This window comes from Salvelinus alpinus, chromosome 29, assembly GCF_045679555.1.
Source record: "Salvelinus alpinus chromosome 29, SLU_Salpinus.1, whole genome shotgun sequence".
Taxonomy (NCBI): domain Eukaryota; kingdom Metazoa; phylum Chordata; class Actinopteri; order Salmoniformes; family Salmonidae; genus Salvelinus; species Salvelinus alpinus.
This window is the reverse complement of record NC_092114.1, coordinates 24,334,615-24,356,780: the sequence shown is the minus strand read 5'-3', so window position 1 is coordinate 24,356,780 and position 22,166 is coordinate 24,334,615. Positions and strand designations below refer to the sequence as shown.

Below are 22,166 nucleotides of genomic sequence, written 5' to 3'. Positions count from 1 at the left end.
TTCATTACTAAACATTTTAATAATACTAAAATGCATAGTTTGGGTTGAGTGTATTAAACATACAAAAACATATTTAGAAGAAAAAGCACATACATTAAATATGAAATACTTATTTGGATGTGAGTAACCTGTGAAGCATCCCAATATAAAAACATCGAAGGTTCCTCCTTTGATGTAAATAATACATAAAGCAGTGTACTGCTTAAAAAGGAAAATGACATCCAAAACTGTGTTTTGGTATTTGTTTCATTAGTCTATTGTTGATATAGTCCAAAAATGCATCACACTGGCAGTATTTCTGTATTTTTTAAGTTATATATCTTGAAAAATGTATTTCTGATATTCAAAACATGTTGGGATTATATCAACAATGGACTAATGAAACAAATACCTAAATAGTTTCCCTTTAACATAAACAATAAGATACATGTGTTTAAAACTATAGGTTGGAAAGATTATTCCAGAAATAAAAATAAATCCTATGCAATCAGGTGAACTTTGGGTTGGTCATCCATCCACAGGCAGTCACAAATCACGACTAGAGTTTATTTCCCAACTGTTCATAATCACCTGGGTTATTTGGGCACACCTTAGCAAAACAATTTTCAATGGTTAACAAAAATGAGCGTTTCTTATTGAACAAGTTCCTGTTTCAGTCCGTTTTCTACCGTTTGGTGAATAATGAACACAATCCTGTTCTGACCCCCAGTTACCAGGTGGCCGTATTGAATTTCCACTCAAGTTACTCCACTTTCCAGATGGCTATCTTCCCGTCCTCACGGGCTGCCCCACTCAGCACATAGCGGTCCTCTGCAGAGCACAGTGCCTGGACACAGTCTGTGTGAGCTACCAGCTCCTTCTCCACCGTGTGTCGCTGGGCATCCACTACGTAGATCTTCCCCCTGGACTTCCCTGAACTCCACCCTCGGCCCCCAACCCAGATCTGACAGGACCGGTTAACAGATTAGGTTTCATCACCATAAAGGACACATCTCATTTCTGGTTTTAAGACATGCTGAATTGACAATTGACATGTCAGAGTGCATTGTGATAGGAATGATCTAGTCAGTATTTTAAAAAAGCTATAAAAAAAAAATTAAAGCGGGAAAGGAGTGGGAAAGGGAACCCATGGTGATTTGGGCCTGTTAATATTTTAAACTTTCACATAATACCTTAATACAGAACTAAGTAATGTAACTAATCCAGTGGAGTACCCAAGCAATGCCATTTTATAGAAACTACAGTAGAGTAGAATAGAAGCACACTCATTTTCCTCCTACAGTACAGTCTACAGACAATCTCACCTGGTTTTTGACCTTGATAAGGCAGGTGACGCCTGCACAGTCAGGCAGCTGGATCCTCTGGAAAGGCTTGGTGGGCTCCCTGAGGTGCCACACACACAGCTCCCCTACGTCTATACAGGCCGTCCACAGCTGCTCCCTCTGAAACACAACACGGCTCCAATCATCACTCCCATACCATGTCAAAGTAGCCCAGACCTCACTGATCGCAGTAGGCTGTATGTAAACTATGACATACTATGTACATACAGTGGGGTCCGAAATGATTGACACCCTTGAAAAAAGACGAGCAATAATTAGTGTATAAAAATAAATAAAATACTGAGATATATTGTATGCAACAAAAAAAAGGAAATTATATTATTTTATACTAATACAATTGCTCAGAGAAAGATATTGTTTAACAGGTAATACTTTTTTCTCCTCAAAAAAGGTAGGATTAAAAATTGACACCCCTAAAGACTTATAAATAATGTAGTCAAAAGTGTAGTATTTGGTCCCATATTCCAAGCATGCAATGACTTAATCAATCAACTCTACAAACTTGTTGGATGCATTTGTAGTTAATTTAGTTTGTTTGATTATTATGTGCCCAATAGAAATGAATGGTACATAATGCATAGTGTCATTTTGGAGTCACTTTTATTGTAAATAAGAATAGTTGATGTATCTAAAGACTTCTACATTAATGTAGAAGCTACCATGATTACAGATATGGTGACAAGTTACCATGTCTTGGGGGTATGATCTTTAATCCTCATCATTATTCCATTTGAGATAATAAAATAAGAAAAATATATATACACGTTTCACTAGCCTCAGTTTGACACCGCTCAAAGCGGTGCGCCTGGCACCTTTTACCAGAGGTGTGGACTCGAGTCACAAAATTATGATTTTAGACTCAACAAAATCAAAAAAGACTTGCAACTCGACTTTGACACCAATAACTCGTAACTTAACTTGGATTTGAGCCTTTTGACTCAAACTGACTTGATACCCTCCCCAAGCCCAAATATAAAAAATTATGCTATTAAAAAAAAAGTGTGCAGCGCATCAACTCTCATTTAACGGATTACAGTTTGAATCGGACAGCAGCCAATCAAACTGTGCCAACGGAGAAAAAGTTGCGTGTGGCAGTGCAGAGGAACGTCGGCAGGTGAATTCAGACGGAGCCCTTGGAAAGATGCACCTAATCATTGCACCTAAGATTGAGCTACAACTGCTGTTCCTAAAACCATTGACATACATTAGCCTACTGTAACCACACACAGAGAGGTTGTGTGTGTGTGTTAAGGTTGGGCGATTGTGTACAAGGGGGGGGGAGGGGAGAGTGCAGGTTTTATCTCCCATCTTTTGGATCTGTATTTTTTTTTTTACAGACATTCAGGCCAGTGTTCAAATTGTAGGCCTACCTGAAGTTCAGTAGCAGTTGTTTTGATGTACCTTTTAATACATTATTGTAACTTTATGGCAGGATTGTTTTAGGTGTCTAGAGTATATCTAGAGAGAGCACTACAATATTTAGTTTTTGTTGTCATATTGACAAGCAGGTCATTTCATTTATTTCCATGGAAATACAAAGTTTATTTGGAAAACAATAAATATATTTTAAAAAGCATTCATGATTTGCGTAAATTTAATATAACTATTACTCTTGTTAAAAATTTTGAAATGGTATTCAATTTGGTGAAGAGCACATTATGACTTGTTTAGGACTCGAAACTCAAAGTTTAGAACTTGAGACTTGACTCGGACTTGCCTGTCTTGACTTGGGACTTGAGTGCTAAGGCTCGAGATTTACTTGCGACTTGTAAAACAATGACTTGGTCCCACCTCTGCCTTTTACCATACCCACCCACTTAGGAGCCAGGCACAGACAATCAGAATGAGGTTTTCCCCCCAAAATTGTCTTTATTACAGACTGAAAAACTCCTCAGTTTCATCACCTGTCAGGGTGGCTGGTCTCAGACAATCCCGCAAGTGAAGAAACCAGATGTGGAGTTCCTGGGCTGGCGTTGTAACACGTGGTCTGCGGTTGTGAGGCCGGGTGGAGTACTGCCAAATTCTCTAAAACAACGTTTGAGGCGGCTTATGGTAGAGAAACAAACATTAAATTATCTGGCAACAGCTCTGGTGGACAATCCTGCAGTCAGCATGCCAATTGCACACTCCCTCAACTTGAGACATCTGTGGCATTGTGTTGTGACAAAAATGCACATTTTAGAGTGGCATTTTATTGTCTCCAGCACAAGGTGCACCTGTGTAATGATCATGCTTTTTAATCAGCTTCTTGATATGCCACATCTGGCAGGTGGATGGATTATCTTGGCAAAGGAGAAATGCTCACTAACAAGGATGTAAACAAATTTGGGCACTAAATTTGAGAGAAATAAGCTTTATGTGCGTATGGAAAATTTCTGGGATATTTTATTTCAGCTCATCACACACACGTGGGGTTGTTCAAAAAGGAGGAAAATGTTAGTGTTTTATATCGACTGAATTGCCTTTGACTATACACTGGGTATAGCAAATATTAGGTACACCTTCCTAATATTGAGTTGCACCCCCTTTTGCCCTCAGAACACTCTCAATTCGTCAGGGTATAGACTCTACAAGGTGTCGAAAGCATTCCACAGAGATGCTGGCCCATGTTGGCGACACAACTTTAGGAAGTGTTGGCAAGTTGGCTGGATGTCCTTTGGGTGGTGGACCATTCTTGATGCACAAGGGAAACTGTTGAGCATGAAAAACCCTGCAGCGTTGCAGTTCTTGACACAAACTGGTGTGCCTGGCACCTACTACTACCATACCCTGTTCATAGGCAATTAAATATTTTGTATTTCCCATTCACCCTCAATGGCACACAATCCATGTCTCAAATCATTCTTTAACCTGTCTCCTCCCCTTCATCTACACTGACTGAAGTGGATTTAACAAGTGACATCAATAAGGGATCAGAGCTTCACCTGGTCAGTCTACGTCATGGAAAGAGCAGGTGTTCTTAACATTTTATATACTCAGTATATGTGTATAGATAGATGGATAGAGATATATACACACAGTACATTCGGAGAGTATTCAGACACCTTGACTTTTTCCACATTTTGTTACAGCCTTCTAAAATTGATTACATAATTTCCCCCCCTCAATCTACAAACAATAATACTCCATAATGAAAAAGCGAAAACAGGTTTTTAGACATTTTTGAGCTCAGGTGCATCATGTTTCCATTGATCATCCTTGAGATGTTTCTACAACTTGGAGTCCACCATTGGTCAATTCAATTGATTAGACATTATTTGGAAAAGCACACCTGTCTATATAAGAACCCACAGTTGACAGTGCATGTCAGAGAAAAAACCAAGCCATGAGGTCAAAGGAATTGTCTGTAGAGCTCCGAGACAGGATTGTGTCGAGGCGCAGATCTGGGGAAAGGTACCAAAACATTTCTGCAGCATTGAAGGTCCCCAAGAACACAGTGGCCTCCATCATTCTTTTTTTCTTTTTTTTTTTTACAGTATTTTTATTGGAATTTCACAATTTTCACCCATATTAAAAGAGATACAACAACAGAGACAAGGCAAAAAATAATAATAATAATAAAAAAATACAGCACCCGCCTACACATATCTGCGCATACATATATATATACACATATACCTATACACACATACGCACACCACTTTCCTATCCCCGCTTCTCTCACCCTATCCCCATCATTGCGTCTCTCAATACATACATTTTAAACAAACTTACAAACAGAGATTAAACAAAAAAGCTCGGTTTAAACTAAGAAGTTAGGTTCCACACATGGAACATACAGTGTAGTTCTGAATACATAGATCACCACCATTCTAAGAGAATCCTTGCAGCATAATAGCTGATACCTCAGGTTCTAGGTAATTTAGATAGGGTTCCCACACTTTGTAGAACTGATCTGTTTTAGAATGCAATGTACATGTCAGATATTCCAGAGGCACCCATTCAAAAAGTATCTTATGCCAATCTTTAATAGAAGGAACCTTATCACTAATCCACCGTAAAAGGATGTTTTTCCTTGCAGCAAAGGTAAGGATGTTATAAAGCCTCCTCTTACTCACAGAAGTAACATGCCTACTAGGGAGACCCAACAGTAAAGAAACTGGGTCCAATTCTAGATCAACCCCCAGGATCTTTTCAATTTCTTGCAGAACACCAGACCAGTATCTTTGTATTTTGGTACATGACCATAAACAATGTGTTAGGGTGCCTGTATCAGTTTTGCATTTAAGACACTGAGGAGAAGAGGAAGAGGGGCTAAAGGCATGTCTGCGATTTGGGGATATATGCAATCGGTGTATTATTCTTAATTGGATTGCTCTAGTACGATTACATATAGATATTGTTTTTGCATATCTCCAAATGTCCTCCCACATCTCTTCGTCAATAGTCACAGACAATTCTTTCTCCCACACTTGTTTCACCCTCTGTGTATCGACAGCAGGAAAGGACCTTAAAGCATCATAAAACAGACTTACAGACATTTTCCTTTGTGGAAAGAAAAGCATTCTCTCAATGACAGACATATCAGGGTTACCAATTAAGGTGGTGCTCTTCACAATATAATGTCTTACTTGTAGGAAGCGGAAAAAGTCCTGCTTTGGGAGTCGGTATTTCTCCACCATCTGCTCAAATGACAATAGAATCTTATCAGCAAATAAGTCATTTAGTCTGCGTATGCCCTTATTAAGCCAAGAGTTAAAGCCAGCATCCAGCAATCCTGGACCAAAATCTGGGTTGTTAAGAATTGGGGTAAGAGCAGAGGTCAGTTTGGACCTTCCCAGGAAGCGCCGAACTGACCTCCACACCTTGAGTGTGTTAAGTGTAATAGGATTATTGCAGTGATCTTCTACAGACTTGAAACTTCTGAAAAATAAAAGATCCTGTAAGGGGTATTTTGAAAGAGAAGTCTCAATGTCTAACCAAATAGAGGAGTCATCGTTTGTGATCCAATCAGAAATATAACATAGGTGGGCACACCACTGATAGAACCTGATATTGGGCAGATCCAAGCCCCCCATAGAACTTGGCAGCTGCAATATTGCCATCTTAAGCCTTGGCTTGCGTTTACTCCATATGAAGGAACTTAGCCATCCATTTACATCCTTTATTACCTTATTGGAGAGTAATACTGGGATCATTTGGATTGGGTAAAGTAGTCTAGGTAAAATGTTCATTTTCAAGAGGGATATTCTACCCAACCAAGAAATCGGGAGAGAGTTCCAGCGCTCCAGATCCTGTCTTACTGTATCAAACAAGGGAACAAAATTGGCTTTGTACATTTGCTGGAATTTAGGAGTTACAAATATACCCAGATACGTATAGCCTGAGGGAGACCATTTAAAAGGGAAGGGGGGAGAAGTATTAGGTACAGAGTGAAGGCTACCAAGTGGCATAGCCTCTGATTTAGTTAAGTTAATCTTGTAGCCTGAGAATTCGCTGAATAATTGAATAATATTAATAAGAGATGTAGTTGAGGTCTCGGGATTAGAGATGAATATCAGGACATCATCAGCATACAAGCTTATTTTATGGTGAACATCACCAATGAGCAGCCCCTGTATAGCAGGCGTTACCCTGATGGCCTCAGCCAGTGGTTCCATAGCGAGTGCAAATAGGAGGGGGGACAAAGGGCAGCCCTGTCTGGTACCTCTGTATATAGAGAAGCTATTTGACCTTAGCCCATTAGTAAGGACAGCAGCCTGAGGATCCTCATATAAAACTTTCACCCATTTTATAAAGTTGTCCCCTAGACCAAATTTATTTAGAGCAAAGAGTAGGTAAGACCACTCCACACGATCAAATGCTTTCTCAGCATCTAGGGAGAGCACAAGACCATCCCTAGCACTTTGTTGGTAGGCTTGAATTACATTAAGAAGCCGCCTGACATTGTTGCACGACTTACGGCCCTTAATGAAGCCAGTTTGGTCTCCTTTCACAATTAGTGGCAGTGAGTCCTCTAATCTTGTGGCTAGAATTTTAGAAAGTAATTTTCTATCCACATTCAGAAGGGAAATTGGTCTGTACGAGGAACAAGACTCTGGACATTTTCCCTTTTTGAGAATAAGTGATATGTTGGCTTCCCTCAGCGTTTGAGGGAGCTGGTCATTTGAAAATGAGTGGTTAAACATATCACGCAATGGCTCAAGGATCAGGCCATGAAACTCTTTATAGAATTCACTACCAAACCCGTCTGGTCCTGGGGCCTTACCGTTTTGCAGATTCTTAATTGCGAACATTATCTCTTCCTCGGTAATAGGGGCATTAAGGAGAGACCTCTGGTCTTCGGAGATAGTAGGGAGCTCAATCTTAGAAAAGAAATTCTCCATTAATTTGGGTGCGTCATTTGGCAGTTCTGAGGCATAAAGATTTGCATAAAATTTCTTAAATCAGTCATTTATCAATTTATTTTCATATAACTGATTGCCATCCGAATCAGTAATAGTAGCAATTGACTGTGAGTCAGCTCTCTTTTTAGCTAAGTACGCCAAGTACTTTCCTGGCTTATCGCCATGTTCGTATAGCTTTTGCCTGACAAATCCCATTTTCTTTTCAGCGTCCTGTGTTAGGAGAGAGTCCAACGTTGATCTAAGAACTGATATTTCCTTTAATAGGGCAGGAGTGGGAGTTTTAATGTAGTCCTTCTCTTTAGTTCCTAATTCACCCTCTAACCTTTTTTGCTTTTCACGCTTTTTCCGCCTCTTAGTGGCTGTGTATGACATAATCAGACCCCTGGCGTACGCTTTACAGGTTTCCCAAAGGAGCGAGGGATTATCTGTTGATTGAGAGTTAATAGAGAAAAATGCTTTAAACTCTGTAATAAAATATGATGTGAACGTATGGTCTTTAAGGATGGTTGTATTCAACCTCCAATGTCTTGACAGATTGAATGCCCCGTTGAGTTTTATGTCCAGGATCACCTCCGCATGATCAGATATGACTATGCTTCCTATCCTAGCAGATAAAACAGACTGCAAAGACGTCCTGGGCATAAAAAAGTAATCTATTCTAGTCTGACATCCATGAGGTGCAGAGAAAAAAGTGAACTCTCTGTTGGAGGGGTGAAAAGTTCTCCAAACATCAGCATACCCCAGATCATCACAAATAACTTTAAGTGACTTAGCTCGAGGGGAGAGTGAAGCTATACCGCTGGGAAACTTATCAATAAGGGGGTTCAACAAACAATTAAAATCTCCTCCAACCACTGCAGTGTCTGAGTTTAATTCTGAAAAGTCTAGAAATACCTTGGTGAGGAAATCAGGGGGGTGGGCAGGGGGGAAGTAAATATTCATTATGGAGATGCTCTGCCCTTGTAAAGTACCATTAATTATAACAAAGCGACCAGATTTATCTTTCACACAATTCAAGACCTTAAGTGGTAAGTTCTTTTTCACAAGAATTGCTACACCTCTACTTCTGGATGTAAATGATGAGAAAAACACTTGACCAAACCCCCCTTGTTGTAATTTCAGATGTTCCTTATCATCCAAATGAGTTTCTTGCAACAGGGCAATATCAACATTTTCTTTTTTCAAAAAAGACAGTACCTTCTTCCTTTTAATGGGATTATGGCTCCCTCTAATGTTCCATGTACATACACGCAGTGTATTACCTGCCATTGCACTTTGACCGTTTCATATTCAGACTGAATCCCACTGTAAAAATGGGGTGGTACCTTTTTCCATGTGTTGAACTCTCTTCTATCTCACCGAGCATAAACAAACGATATGAACCCTGAACTCTAACTATACTAAACCCAAAAATTAAACATGTAAAGATCCAAAAGGGGGTTTTCCCACTAGCTAACATGCAGGGGATTTCAACTTTCCAATGTAGACTCTTAAGTCTGCATTGCCACTCAATAGCCTCGTCCTTTATACATATGAAAATGAAAATCAATATATGAAGATTGAGGCTCTTCCACCTAAAACCAAGCCTGGGCACCAATATAGATTCACCCATATCTCAGCCTGAGCTATAGCGGCAGTTACTTTAGCAAGAAAAATAATAAAAATACGAATATTACTGAACCGGAGCATGTGAGAGCTCACACCACTGTTTCATGATCAGGTTCAAATAAGATAATAAAGTTATCCAATGCTGCGGCGGCGCAGCTTAAAGTTATTTACCCGAGAGAGTCAATAAACGCAGCAGCCTCTTCAGGTGTGGAGAATTTCTTAGGCGATCCGTTGACCATAATCTTCAATGTGGCCGGGTACAACAGTGCGTAGTCCATCTTCATTCTCCTGAGTCGAGCCTTCGCCTCATCAAACCCTTTGCGTCTTCGTACAACCGCTGTGGAGTAATCATTGAAGAATGAGACCTTTGGACCTTTACGTTGACTACCGTCAGAGCCGATATTTCTAGCCGCATCCATAACGCGCTGCTTGTCGGTGAAGTTGTGGAACTTTATAACCACTGGCCGTGGGCGCTGGTTGGGACCGGGTATCGGTGCTTGAGAGCGATGAGCTCTGTCCAGCTTCACACGACCAGCCTTAGTGTCCATTTGTAAGTAGTCAGGGATCCATTCCTCAAAAAATTTTACTGAACGTGTCCCTTCAGAATTTTCCGGGAGTCCCACAACACGAATATTGCATCTGCGTCCTCGATTATCCAAGTCGTCAATGTGCTCCGCCATTTCGCGCACCTGTTTCTCAAGTGCTTTCATCTTAGTGTCCATAGATGTAGTTGAGGCTTCCACTGTAGCGATTCTTCCTTCCGCCTCATCGACACGTTTGACCACCCTCTGTAATTCAGCTGAATGGCCTGCTATTGCTTCCAAGACTGTTCTTATCTTAACATCGATCACTTTAGTAATGTTGTCCGTCATCTTTTGAATCACCAGGTCCATTGTGCCTGGATCCGCAACGGTGCTAGCCTCGCTAACGTAAGCTAGCTCCTCCTGCACATCTACAGGGATGGTGGTTTTGGTCGAGTTCTTAGTAGCTCTGCTGGGCATGTTGTCAGAGATTTTTGAGAAATAACCGTCAAGACTCATTGCAGGATAACTTATTTAGCCAATTCTACCACTTTTTCAAGCTAGGAGATTAATGAAAGAATATAAATTTACGAATGCCACGGGAGCTCGCTGAAACACAGTGTTCTCTCTACGGCGCCATTTTGTCCCCCGCCTCCATCATTCTTAAATGGAAGAAGTTTGGAACCAAGACTCTTCCTAGAGCTGGCCGCCCAGCCAAACTGAGCAATCGGGGGAGAAGGGCCTTGTGCCCCGAAGGTGACCAAGAACCTGATGGTCACTCTGACAGAGCTCCAGAGTTACTCTGTGGAGATGAGAGAACTTTCCAGAAGGACAACCATCTCTGCAGCACTCCACCAATCAGGCCTTTATTGTAGTGTCCAGATGGAAGCCACTCCTCAGTAAAAGGCACATGACAGCCCGCTTGGAGTTTGCCAAAAGGCACCTAAAGGAGTGTCAGACCATGAGAAACAAGATTCTCTGGACTGATGAAACCAAGATTGAACTCCTTGGCCTGAATGCTAAACGTCACGTCTGGAGGAAACCTGGCACCATCCCTACGGTGAAGCATGGTGGTGGCAGCATCATGCTGTGGGGATGTTTTTCAGCGGCAGGGACTGGGATACTAGTCAGGTTCAAGGGAAAGATGAACAGAGCAAAGTACAGAGAGATCCTTGATGAAAATCTGCTCAGGACCTCAGACTGGGGTGAAGGTTCACCTTCCAACAGGACAACAACCCTAAGCACACAGCCAAGAAAATGCAGGAGTGGCTTCGGGACAAGTGTCTGAATGTCCTTGAGTGGCCCAGCAAGAGGATCTGCAGAGAATGGGAGAAACTCCCCAAATACAGGTGTGCCAAGCTTGTAGGGTCACACCCAAGAAGACTTGAGGTTGTAATCGCTGTCAAAGGCGCTTCAACAAAGTACTGAGTAAAGGGTCTGAATACTTCTGTAAATGTGATATCTCAGCTTTTCAAATTTCTAAAAATGTGTTTTTGCTTTGTCATTATGGGGTATTGTGTGAAGATTGATGGGGGGGAAAAAATGTGGGAAAAGGGGTCTGAATACTTTCCGAATGCACTGTATATCTCTATATGACCACAGACACTACCCACCTCATGGTAGAGCAGGAGGCTGCTGAAGGCAGTTGGGGAGCCACAGAGCTGCTCAGGAAGGGAGATCTTGCGATGTAACATTCCGTTTTTCCACACCTCCATAATGCAGTCTCTGGCACCTGAATGATGGAGGAATAACATGCCCAAATCACAAATAAAACAATCAATAAGAATCCATCTCATCTCTGATCCACCTCCAAGCAGACGACACCATTCTGTATACTTCTGGCCCTTCTTTGGACACTACGTTAACAAACCTCCAAATGAGATCAAATGCCATTCAACTCCCTTCCGTGGCCTCCAACTGCTCTTAAATACAAGTAAAACGAAATGCATGCTCTTCAACCGATCGCTGCCCACACCTTCCTGCCTGTCCAGCATCACTACTCTGGACGGTTCTGAATTAGAATATGTGGACAACTACAAATACCTAGGTGTCTGGTTAGAATGTAAACTCTCCTTCCAGACTCACATCAAACATCTCCAATCCAAAGTTAAATCTAGAATCGGCTTCCTATTTTGCAACAAAGCATCCTTCACTCACGCTGCCAAACATACCCTCGTATAACTGACCATCCTACCGATACTTGACTTTGGCGATGTCATTTACAAAATAGCCTCCAACACTCTACTCAGCAAATTGGATGCAGTCTATCACAGTGCCATCCGTTTTGTCACCAAAGCCCCATATACTACCCACCACAGCGACCTGTATGTTCTCGTTGGCTGGCCCTCGCTTCATATTCGTCACCAAACCCACTGGCTCCAGGTCATCTATACGTCTCTGCTAGGTAAAGCCCCGTCTTATCTGAGCTCACTGGTCACCATAGCAGCACCCACCCGTAGCACGCACTCCAGCAGGTATATTTCAATGGTCTCCCCCAAAGCCAATTCCTCCTTTGGCCACCTTTCCTTCCAGTTCTCTGCTGCCAATGACTGGAACAAATTGCAAAAATCACTGAAGCTGGAGACCCATATCTCCCTCACTAACTTTAAGCACCAGCTGTCAGAGCAGCTCACAGATCACTACACCAGTAAATAGCCCATCCAACTACCTCATCCCCATACTGTTATTTTTTTGCTCCATTGCACCCCAGTATCTCTACTTGCACATTCATCTTCTGCACATCTATCACTCCAGTGTTTAATTGCTAAATTATAATTATTTCGCCACTATGGCCTATTTATTGCCATGTCACCTCATTTGCAACCACTGTACATATACTTTTTCTATTGTGATATTGACTGTATGTTTGTTTATGCCATGTGTAACTCTGTTGTTGTTTGTGTTGCACTGCTTTGCTTTATCTTGGCCAGGTCGCAGTTGTAAATGAGAACTTGTTCTCAACTAGCCTACCTGGATAAATAAATGTGAAATAAAAATAAATAAATATATACAGTAGTATAGTACAGCCAGAAGTCATTTTAAGTACCTTATTTTTATGCTTGTATGTGTACTTACAGCACCATAGGGTTCCATTGCAGAGCTGAACGGACTGGAGACGGTCGCAGGAGACCCGGAACTGTTTCCTGACCTTTAACGTGGACACGTCCCACACTATCACTGCACCCTCCGCACTGCAGGAGTATGCCACCTTGGGGCTGCAACAGGGAATACATGTTCGTGTTTAGTGTGGCACACAGTAGCGAAATGTTTTTAAAAACTGGAAAGAGCATTTCATATTGGACACGTTCAGATCTTCAGTCCATTGTCCTCCTTTTGGTGCCTAATGAACACGACCCAGGCATAAAGAAAGGATGTTATACTTAAATTTTTTTACTTCGAGCTGGGACTGCTCATTGATGCCGTTATCATGCGGTCCTAAAAAGACAGCTCTCTCTATGGATATGATGCCAGTAGTAACTGTATGTTTAACTTCACTAGATTACATTTCATTTTACAAGGACAGTGCTCATTAATCAACATTACTGTAAATTTAAGTTTAACCCAGCCGGATAGATTTCAACTGCATGTCATCGTCACCCCTCACCTGTATTTCTCGCTGCGTTCCCCTAGGGACAGCCCTGTGACCTCACTGCGGTGGTCTGTCAGCTGCTTGTTACAGGACATGCTGCGGGTGCTGATTATGTAAATGACTGAATCCTGGGAGCCAATCCACACTTGCTGCCGGTCCACTCCCAGCATGCAGTTCTGGACAAAACAACAAAACATAGAATCTCAGGACCATGTTACCAGACAGGCTGGCATGCCCATTTCAAACCAGGCGGTCTGCCCATTTCAAACCAGGTGGCCTGCCTATTTCAAACCAGGTGGCCTGCCTATTTCAAACCAGGTGGCCTGCCTATTTCAAACCAGGTGGCCTGCCTATTTCAAACCAGGTGGCCTGCCTATTTCAAACCAGGTGGCCTGCCTATTTCAAACCAGGTGGCCTGCCTATTTCAAACCAGGTGGCCTGCCTATTTCAAACCAGGTGGCCTCCCTATTTCAAACCAGGTGGCCTGCCTATTTCAAACCATGGCACCAAGACAATTCAGAAATAAACACCATTTTAAAACCGTCCCATTTCAAAAACATAGAAGCAGGTCCAAGCAGGTAATTTCAGTCTTAACATACTGTACCCACCAGGGGTCAGCAGAATCCCTCAAGTTATATTCATCTACACAAACACTAAATATAGCCAAATGGGACCAAGCAGAAGACGACTAAATGTGGTAAGTGAATTACTACTGCTTTTTGATAATTCTATAAATTGTCCTCCTCCCTTCAATTTGCCTACTCCTTTAAAATAGTGGTCCCATCCCCATCCTTACCACTCGTGAAGTTCCCACTTGGACTTGGTTCTGCTGCATGGACCAGCTGGTTGCATCAAACACCACAACCTTCCCGTCACTCAGGGCACACCACAGTTTGGGGTTCCCATCACCCTCAGAGTCAGACGACACGCCCAGCTGGCCTGAGAATGTGAACAAAAATATTGCTGAATGCAGGAACCCCTGAATCTGCATTTTCTATGCATCTATTTCTATATTCCTACAAGCATGGCATAATATTTCTCACATGCTGAAAAAGTCTATATACTGTAGGTCTGATTCAAATACAGTAAGTAGCTCATGGCTTGACTAGTAGAAATGGTAACTATAGTGCATTTGGAAAGTATTCAGGCCCCTTGACTTTTCCCACAATGTTACGTTACAGCCTTATTCTAAAATTGATTAAATAGTTTCCCCCCCCTCAACATACATGCAATAGCCCATAATTACAAGGCAAAAACAGTTTTTAGAAAACGTTGCAAAAAAAATGAATCTCATTTACATAAGTATTCAGACCCCTTACTCAGTACTTTGGTTTAAGCCCTTTTGGCAGCAATTACAGCCTTGAGTATTTACCTGTATTTGGGGAGTTTCTCCCATTCTTCTCTGCAGATCCTCTTAAGCTCTGTCAGGTTGGATGGGGAGCGTCGTCTCTCCAGAGATGTTCGATTGGGTTCAAGTCCGAGCTCTGGCTGGGCCACTCAAGGACATTGAGACTTGTTCCAAAGCCACTCCTGCGTTGTCTTGGCCGTGTGCTTAGGGTCGTTGTCCTGTTGGAAGGTGAACTTTCACTCCAGTGAAGGTCCTGAGCGCTCTGGAGCAGGTTTTCATCAAGGATCTCCCTGTACTTTGCTCCGTTCATCTCTCCCTCGATCCTGACTAGTCTCCCAGTACCTACCGCTGAAAAACATCCCCACAGCATGATGCTGCCACCACCATGCTTCACCATAGGGATGTTGCCAGTTTTCCTCCAGATATGACGCTTGGCATTCAGGACAAAGAATTACATTTTGGTTTCATCAGACCAGAGAATCTTGTTTCACATGGTCTGAGAGTCTTTAGGTGCCTTTGGGCAAACCAAGCGGGCTGTCATGTTCATTTTACTGAGGAGTGGCTTCCGTCTGGACACTCTACCATAAATGCCTAATTGGTGGAGTGCCACAGAGATGGTTGTCCTTCTGGAAGGTTCTCCCATCTCCACAGAGAAACTCTGGAGCTCTGTCAGAGTGACCATCGGGTTCTTCTCCACCGATTGCGCAGTTTGGCCAGGGCTGCCAGCTCTAGGAAGAGCTTCTTCCATTTATGAATGATGGAGGCCAATGTGTTCTTGAGGACCTTCAATGCTGCAGAAATGTTTTGGTACACTTCCCCAGATCTGTGCCTCGACACAATCCTGTCTCAGAGCTCTAAGGACAATTCCTTCGACCTCATGGCTTGGTTTTTTCTCTGACATGCACTGTCAACTGTGGGACTTTATATAGACAGGTGTGTGCCTTTCCAAATCTAGTCCAATCAATTGAATTTACCACAGGTGGACTCCAATGAAGTTGTAGAAATATGTCAAGGATGATCAGTGGAAACAGGATGCACCTGAGCTCAATTTCGAGTCTCTTAGCAAAGGGTCTGAATACTTAAATAAGGTATGTTTTTTTATTTTTTGCAGAAATTTCTAAAAACTTGTTTTCGCTTTGTCATTATGGGCTATTGTGTGTAGATCGAGATACATTTTTTATTAAATCAATTTTAGAATACGGCTGTAACCTAACAAAATGTGGGAAAAGTCAAGGCGTCTGAATACTTTCCGAATGCACTGTATACAGTTAAGTTAAAAATAATCCCTGATGAAGGCTGAGGCTGAAATGCATTGAATATTCTTTCTTTATAATAAATACGTATATTCTAATACATCTAGTGTCTTATGCGCAAAGGTGAATATCTCTCACACACACATACAGAAGAAGTGTAAACATTTAGTTACACAATGGCACACATATGGAACTTTTCAGACATCAATCCATATTATGGAATACAACCTAAATCTGTCCACCTTCAGCCTAGCTGTTCCATTTCCTCTTACGGCCTAACATTTATTTTTCAAATCATAATAGGAAAAAGAAGAGAACTTGTGTCACTTTCTTGGGGAGGAGTGAAGAACAGAACAGAAAGGAGGGAGGGGGGGATCTGGACTCTGTCCAAGGGTACATAAGTAACCTACATTTAGTCCCTGAGAGCGGTGCTCTGTGCTGACGCAGCACTATTACCAATGCCTAGAGCGGTGCTTCTCAAACCTCTCCACCTAGACCCACAGACGTTTCACAAGTTTGTTGTAGCCCTGAACTAGCTCCCCTGATTTACCTATTCAAGGGTTTGATGATTAGTTGACAAGTTGAATCAGGTGTGCTAGCTCTGGAATTGTTCAAAGACATGGAACGGCTTGGGGGTCTCCGAGAAGAGGTTTGAGAACCACAGGCCTAGAGGGTCATGTCCAGGCCCCGTACCATGGCCACTACCATGCCCCCTTCTAATTGGTTACAGATGGACCAATCAGGGGGAAGGCTCAGACAAACACACCACTGTCTGTGAGAGGACCAGGGGAAGGAGTAGGGAGAAGGGACACTGTGTTAAACAAAGAAGCTGCTGTTGGTTCCCTGATGTCACTAGGTTAAGACACAGGCTCCTTTACACAGAATGCTAGGACTGAGGAGCCTTGCAGACTAGAGCATGTTTCTTATGACGTGTCTTGTTAACAAACTATAGTTTTGGCAAGTTGGTTAGGACATCTTTGTGCAAGACAAGTCATTTTTCCAACAATTGTTTATAGACAGATTATTTCACTGTATCACTTTTCCAGTGGGTCAGAAGTTTACATACACTAAGTTGACTGTGCCTTTAAACAGCTTGGAAAATTGTCATGGCTTTAGAAGCTTCTGATAGGCTAATTGACATCATTTGAGTCAATTGGAGGTGTACCTGTGGATGTATTTCAAGGCCTACCTTCAAACTCGGTGCCTCTTTGCTTGACATCATGGGGAAATCAAAAGAAATCAGCCAAGACCTCAGAAAAATAATTGTAGACCTCCACAAGTCTGGTTCATCCTTGGGAGCAATTTTCAAACGCCTGAAGGTAATACGTTCATCTGTACAAACAATAGTATGCAAGTATAAACACCATGCGACCACGCAGCCGTCATACCGCTCAGGAAGGAGATGCGTTCTGTCTCCTAGAGATGAACGTACTTTAGTGCGAAAAGTGCAAATCAATTCCAGAACAACAGAAAAGGACCTTGTGAAGATGCTGGAGGAAACAGGTACAAAAGTATCTATATCCACAGTAAAACAAGTCCTATAATCGACATAACCTGAAAGGCTGCTCAGCAAGGAAGAAGCCACTGCTCCAAAACCGCCATAAAAAAGCCAGACTTTACAACTGCACATGGATCATACAAAGATCATACTTTTTGGAGAAATGTCCTCTGGTCTGATGAAACAAAAATAGAACTGTTTGGCCATAATGACCATCGTTATGTTTGGAGGAAAAAGGGGGTGGCTTGCAAGCCGAAGAACACCATCCCAACCGTGAAGCACGGGGGTGGCAGCATCATGTTGTGGGGGTGCTTTGCTGCAGGAGGGACTGGTGCACTTCACAAAGTAGATGGCAGGAAAATTATGTGGATATATTGAAGCAACATCTCAAGACATCAGTCAGGAAGTTAAAGCTTGGTCGCAAATCGGTCTTCCAAATGGACAATGACCCCAAACATACTTCCAAAGTTGTGGCAAAATGGCTTAAGGACAACAAAGTCAAGGTATTGGAGTGGCCATCACAAAGCCCTGACCTCATTCCTATAGAACATTTGTGGGCAGAACTGAAAAAGTGTGTGCGATTAAGGAGGCCTACAAAGCTGACTCAGTTACACCAGCTCTGTCTGGAGGAATGGGCCAAAATTCACCCAACTTATTGTGGGAAGCTTGTGGCAGGCTACCTGAAAACGTTTGACCCAAGTTAAACAATTTAAAGGCAATGCTACCAAATACTAATTGAGTGTATGTAAACTTCTGACCCACTGGGAATGTGATGAAAGAAATAAAAGCTTAAATAAATATCTACTATTATTCTGACATTTCACATTCTTCAAATAAAGTGGTGATCCTAACTGACCTAAGACAGGGCATTTTTACTAGGATTAAATGTCAGGAATTGTGAAAAACTGAGTTTAAATGTATTTGGTTAAGGTGTATGTAAACTTCAGAATTCAACTGTAATATAAACATTTGTGGTTTGAGTAGGAGGAACAATCACAGAGATTCTATTTGGACTATTATATGACTCTACTATCAGTAACCACTGCATGAAACTAAGGAACACAACAGGAAGTGGTTGGTGGTGATGCGTTGGGAAAAGCTGTGCCTCATTATTTGTTTAAGTGAAATAAAATAAAATGCCTCTGGCCCTTTCTGCCAAGCCTCCTCCTGTAACCTGACACTGTCACCGTCACTGTCCAAGCAGCAGTAGGGAGTGTGACAGACCTGGGTTCAAACACCATTTAAAATCATTTAAAATACTTTAGCTGTGCCTGATTGAGCTTGCCTGTTGTAATGGAACCAATTGAATAGTCACAGAAGTGCAAACCCCACCCACCTGGCACTCAAGGCAGATTAAAACAAACAAAGTATTTGAACGATTATTAAATAGTATTTGAAACAAGGTCTGGAGTGTGACATATGTTACTAGGACACAGACAACATGACTCTCGGGTGTTGTTGTCATGCAATACCTCGACTACAGAACACAGATTTGAGGTGTACTACCATGACAGTCATGATCTGAGGAGTACTGTATGAGGGTACGTGGTATGTCCTAGACTGGAGGAGAGTTTAGGTTGAAGTGGAGTTGAATGGGAAATACCAGCAGTACCTACTTGATTTTCTGAGCATCCTGTAGGGTGTTTATAGTACTGGGAAATCATTCTACAGATATGTAGTGTTACCAGTTTGTTGAACAGGAACAGTGTCTGATGTCATGACTGACACGTTCCTTTGAGACTGACAGCGTGCCTGAGAGTTTACCTGGGGTGTAGAGCAGAACATCCACCGCCTGGGGGCTTGTCAGGTCCAGAGAAGGGTTGATCTTGTGTTTCAGGGTCTCTGACGTGGTTTTAGGGACCATCAGCGGGACTGTTTAGGATGGAGAGAAAGCTCAGAGGTCAAAGTTCAAAATGAATAAAAAATCTCCTGAGAAACAAGACTTATAAACATGCGCTTTCTGTAAAGTTATTCATGTCAATGATCTAAAATGGTGTGGATTTTTTGGTATGATCTGATGTTTTTCGCGTCTTTTTGTCATGTAAAAATATCAACTTTGGGAGAGAAGCTGCTTAAACCTAATTCATGGCGCCACAAATATCTCAGTTGCCATACCTTCCAGTTTCATTCTGTCAAAGTGTGCCAGCTTGGTTGCAGCAAAAATGGCCTTTTGTGACTGCAGACAACCAACCACTGCATCCATCAACAGGGCGTTGGTCAGAGCCTGCTGCATATATTGGGGGTCCTGAGAGAGCGAGGTAGAGGGAGAGAGAGTAGGAGAGGAAGAGCGAGAAACAATGAAGATTTGAGATTCTATTCATATGTATCTGAATTATGATGATCGTCACACATTCTATGCTCCAGATGTACAAGAGAGTCTGTTTCCCATGACATCATGCTGACGTCAACATGAAAAAGAGAAAAGGAGGAATAGAATTCAAAATATCTCTAGGGCCAGTAGTTTGTAACCAGACCAACTGGCTCTTACGGTAACTCCATGGCATCTGAACCATGCGTTGGGGGAGGCTAGCCTGGTGCCAGATCTGTTGGTGCGGTCTTACCAACTCCTTGTCTAGTGTAGTTATTGTCATGCCACAACAGCACAAACAGATCCGGAGCTAGGCTAGCTGGAGGCAGCAGGGGATGAGGCCTTAATTAAAGAGAAAGACAGAACTTAACCCTGGGAAATGCGGTCTTTCCAGTGATAACAGAGAAGAAGACAATACATGAAGTGAGATGGGCCGGGGGCCAGAAGCATCCATGTTGTTTCATGCAGTTTAATAGTGGAAACTGAAGGCTGGAGAGTGGTGTATACTTTGGACTGGCTGAACAATAGAGCCAAGCCCATATGAAACTCCATAGCTCCCCCTCTTACATGGAATGTCAACCACACCCACTGAGCTGCAGTCCAATCTGCCAGAGAGGCCCAGGGTGGGATCAGGAAGAATGGTTTTAGTGCTAACGTTGGCCATCTTTGCTGCTAAAGAAAAACTCCCTTCATAGTGTAGCTACATACTGGCCATACATAGTCGTATGCAGAGCGGGATAGCGAGAGAGAGAGAAGCTATGTCCCAATTATCTCTCCTTCCACCCCAAGGGTGTCCTTGTTCACTTCCATTTACGGATTTGAAAGGAAATGTCTAGTACAGTATAAGACATATGGTGAAATAAGTCCCATGTCTTCACCAACCCAATTCCTAGAATTGTGGGAAGTAGTGAACGAGTGCACAATTCAGGATTTTTTAAAAATATAAATTGACACGCACCCAGAGACAGAGAGATGAACAAATTGTCCAGTCACATTTTGACATACTACCTTGTGGTCGTCGGCCATCTTCCTTCCAGCCCACATCTCCTTGACCATGAGGTGCCAGAGGTCAACCTCTGACTTCAGGTTGACCTCGAACGTCTCCTTCCTCAGGGTGGTCTTGATCTTCAAAGACGGGATCCTCAGCAGTAGGAAGGGAGCAGAGGAGATCTTCACCTCCTGAGGTACAAAAGCCTACCGGTTATTCACTAGCCTGGTCCCAGATCTGTTTGTGCTGTATAGCCAACTCATATGGTTGTAAAGACCACAGATCTGGGAGCAATTATTCACCTAACACCATCTTTGACATTCATATTTGTAATATCATATTTGGTAAGACTTTGTATGATGGTACACATGTATAAAGCCTTATGAGTGTATTTATAGTGCCTTATGACATACTTACAGTGCACTGTAACACTTGCTATAAGCAATCATAACATGGATACCTATGCATACAACATGTTTTACAGCTAATTTCCTACAATTCTACACATTTTGCCATACGATGGAGAGAAATGTTTGCAGTTTTTAATATGATATCTGAGTGAGACTGACTAACAAAATCAAATGGGGCCCCCCCCCAGCCAGTAAATCAACCATGATTACTAAGTTTAGATAGCTGGCCGCTACCAATCTAAAAAATATTAGCTGACATGGGTTAATTGAAGGACTATCAGTGATTGACATAAGAGAAACTGTTGATGTACAAACAAATTTCGAAATTGCACCTTGTGTATTCTACCTTCCAACAGTAAGTTGAGACCCCGACGGAGTGAATAAAACATATTTTTTCATTATGGATCCGAGAGCCTTCAATGTATTCACATACTGTAGTAATATCTATAAAAATATATAGTATCATGAATAATATACAGTATTTCACATAAAGTGTAGTAGTAACATAGATCAATTAGGTCCTAACTCACCTCAATGTCTCTGAACTTGGTGACCTCCATGTACCCGGGTCGTCCTTCGGTCAGCAGGAACAGCCGTCTCTGTGTCATGGCGATCTTGCCCACGCCGTGGCTTGTCTTGACCGAAGAGGACAGCTTGAAGACACACTCATTAGCCTCCAGGTGCTCCAGGGCCGAGGCCGGCAGGGCCACTTCCTTAGCCTCGGCCTCCGTCTCCTTCCAGAAGGTGTAGAACACGCGGAATATCTCCGGGTCCACCTGTTTCTGCTGGCCTGCAGGGGGCAGTCTAGAGTTAGGGTTTTGCAACCATAGGGGCAGTTTACATTCACTGTAAACTGGGTGGGATTCAACTAGGTTTCCCATTCAAAACAATAATCAATGAGCTAGAATGGAAAGGTGATAAGCTAGCAGGGTTGGGGAAGGAGTTATAGTATT

At 42.3% G+C, this 22,166-nt stretch overlaps 1 protein-coding gene across 8 annotated transcripts in view; it reads right to left on the bottom strand.

The window, feature by feature from the left end:
* Positions 1-22,166, bottom strand: part of LOC139559355 (DENN domain-containing protein 3-like) — a 51,862-nt gene continuing 29,696 nt past the window's right edge. For 6 of the 8 annotated variants that reach the window (XM_071375291.1, XM_071375287.1, XM_071375289.1 and 3 more), the window contains 10 exons: positions 21,744-22,003; positions 20,824-20,994; positions 19,623-19,752; positions 19,272-19,379; positions 14,205-14,347; positions 13,424-13,584; positions 12,895-13,034; positions 11,433-11,551; positions 1,305-1,442; positions 1-943 (listed from right to left, as the gene is read on the bottom strand). In XM_071375291.1, the coding sequence (XP_071231392.1) occupies positions 743-943; positions 1,305-1,442; positions 11,433-11,551; positions 12,895-13,034; positions 13,424-13,584; positions 14,205-14,347; positions 19,272-19,379; positions 19,623-19,752; positions 20,824-20,994; positions 21,744-22,003 (1,571 nt within the window). In that variant the 3' untranslated portion in view covers positions 1-742. Of the gene's footprint in view, positions 944-1,304; positions 1,443-3,247; positions 3,390-7,740; positions 9,636-11,432; positions 11,552-12,894; positions 13,035-13,423; positions 13,585-14,204; positions 14,348-19,271; positions 19,380-19,622; positions 19,753-20,823; positions 20,995-21,743; positions 22,004-22,166 lie in introns of those variants that run through there. The other 2 variants (XR_011671746.1, XM_071375293.1) reach the window with 2 other exon arrangements.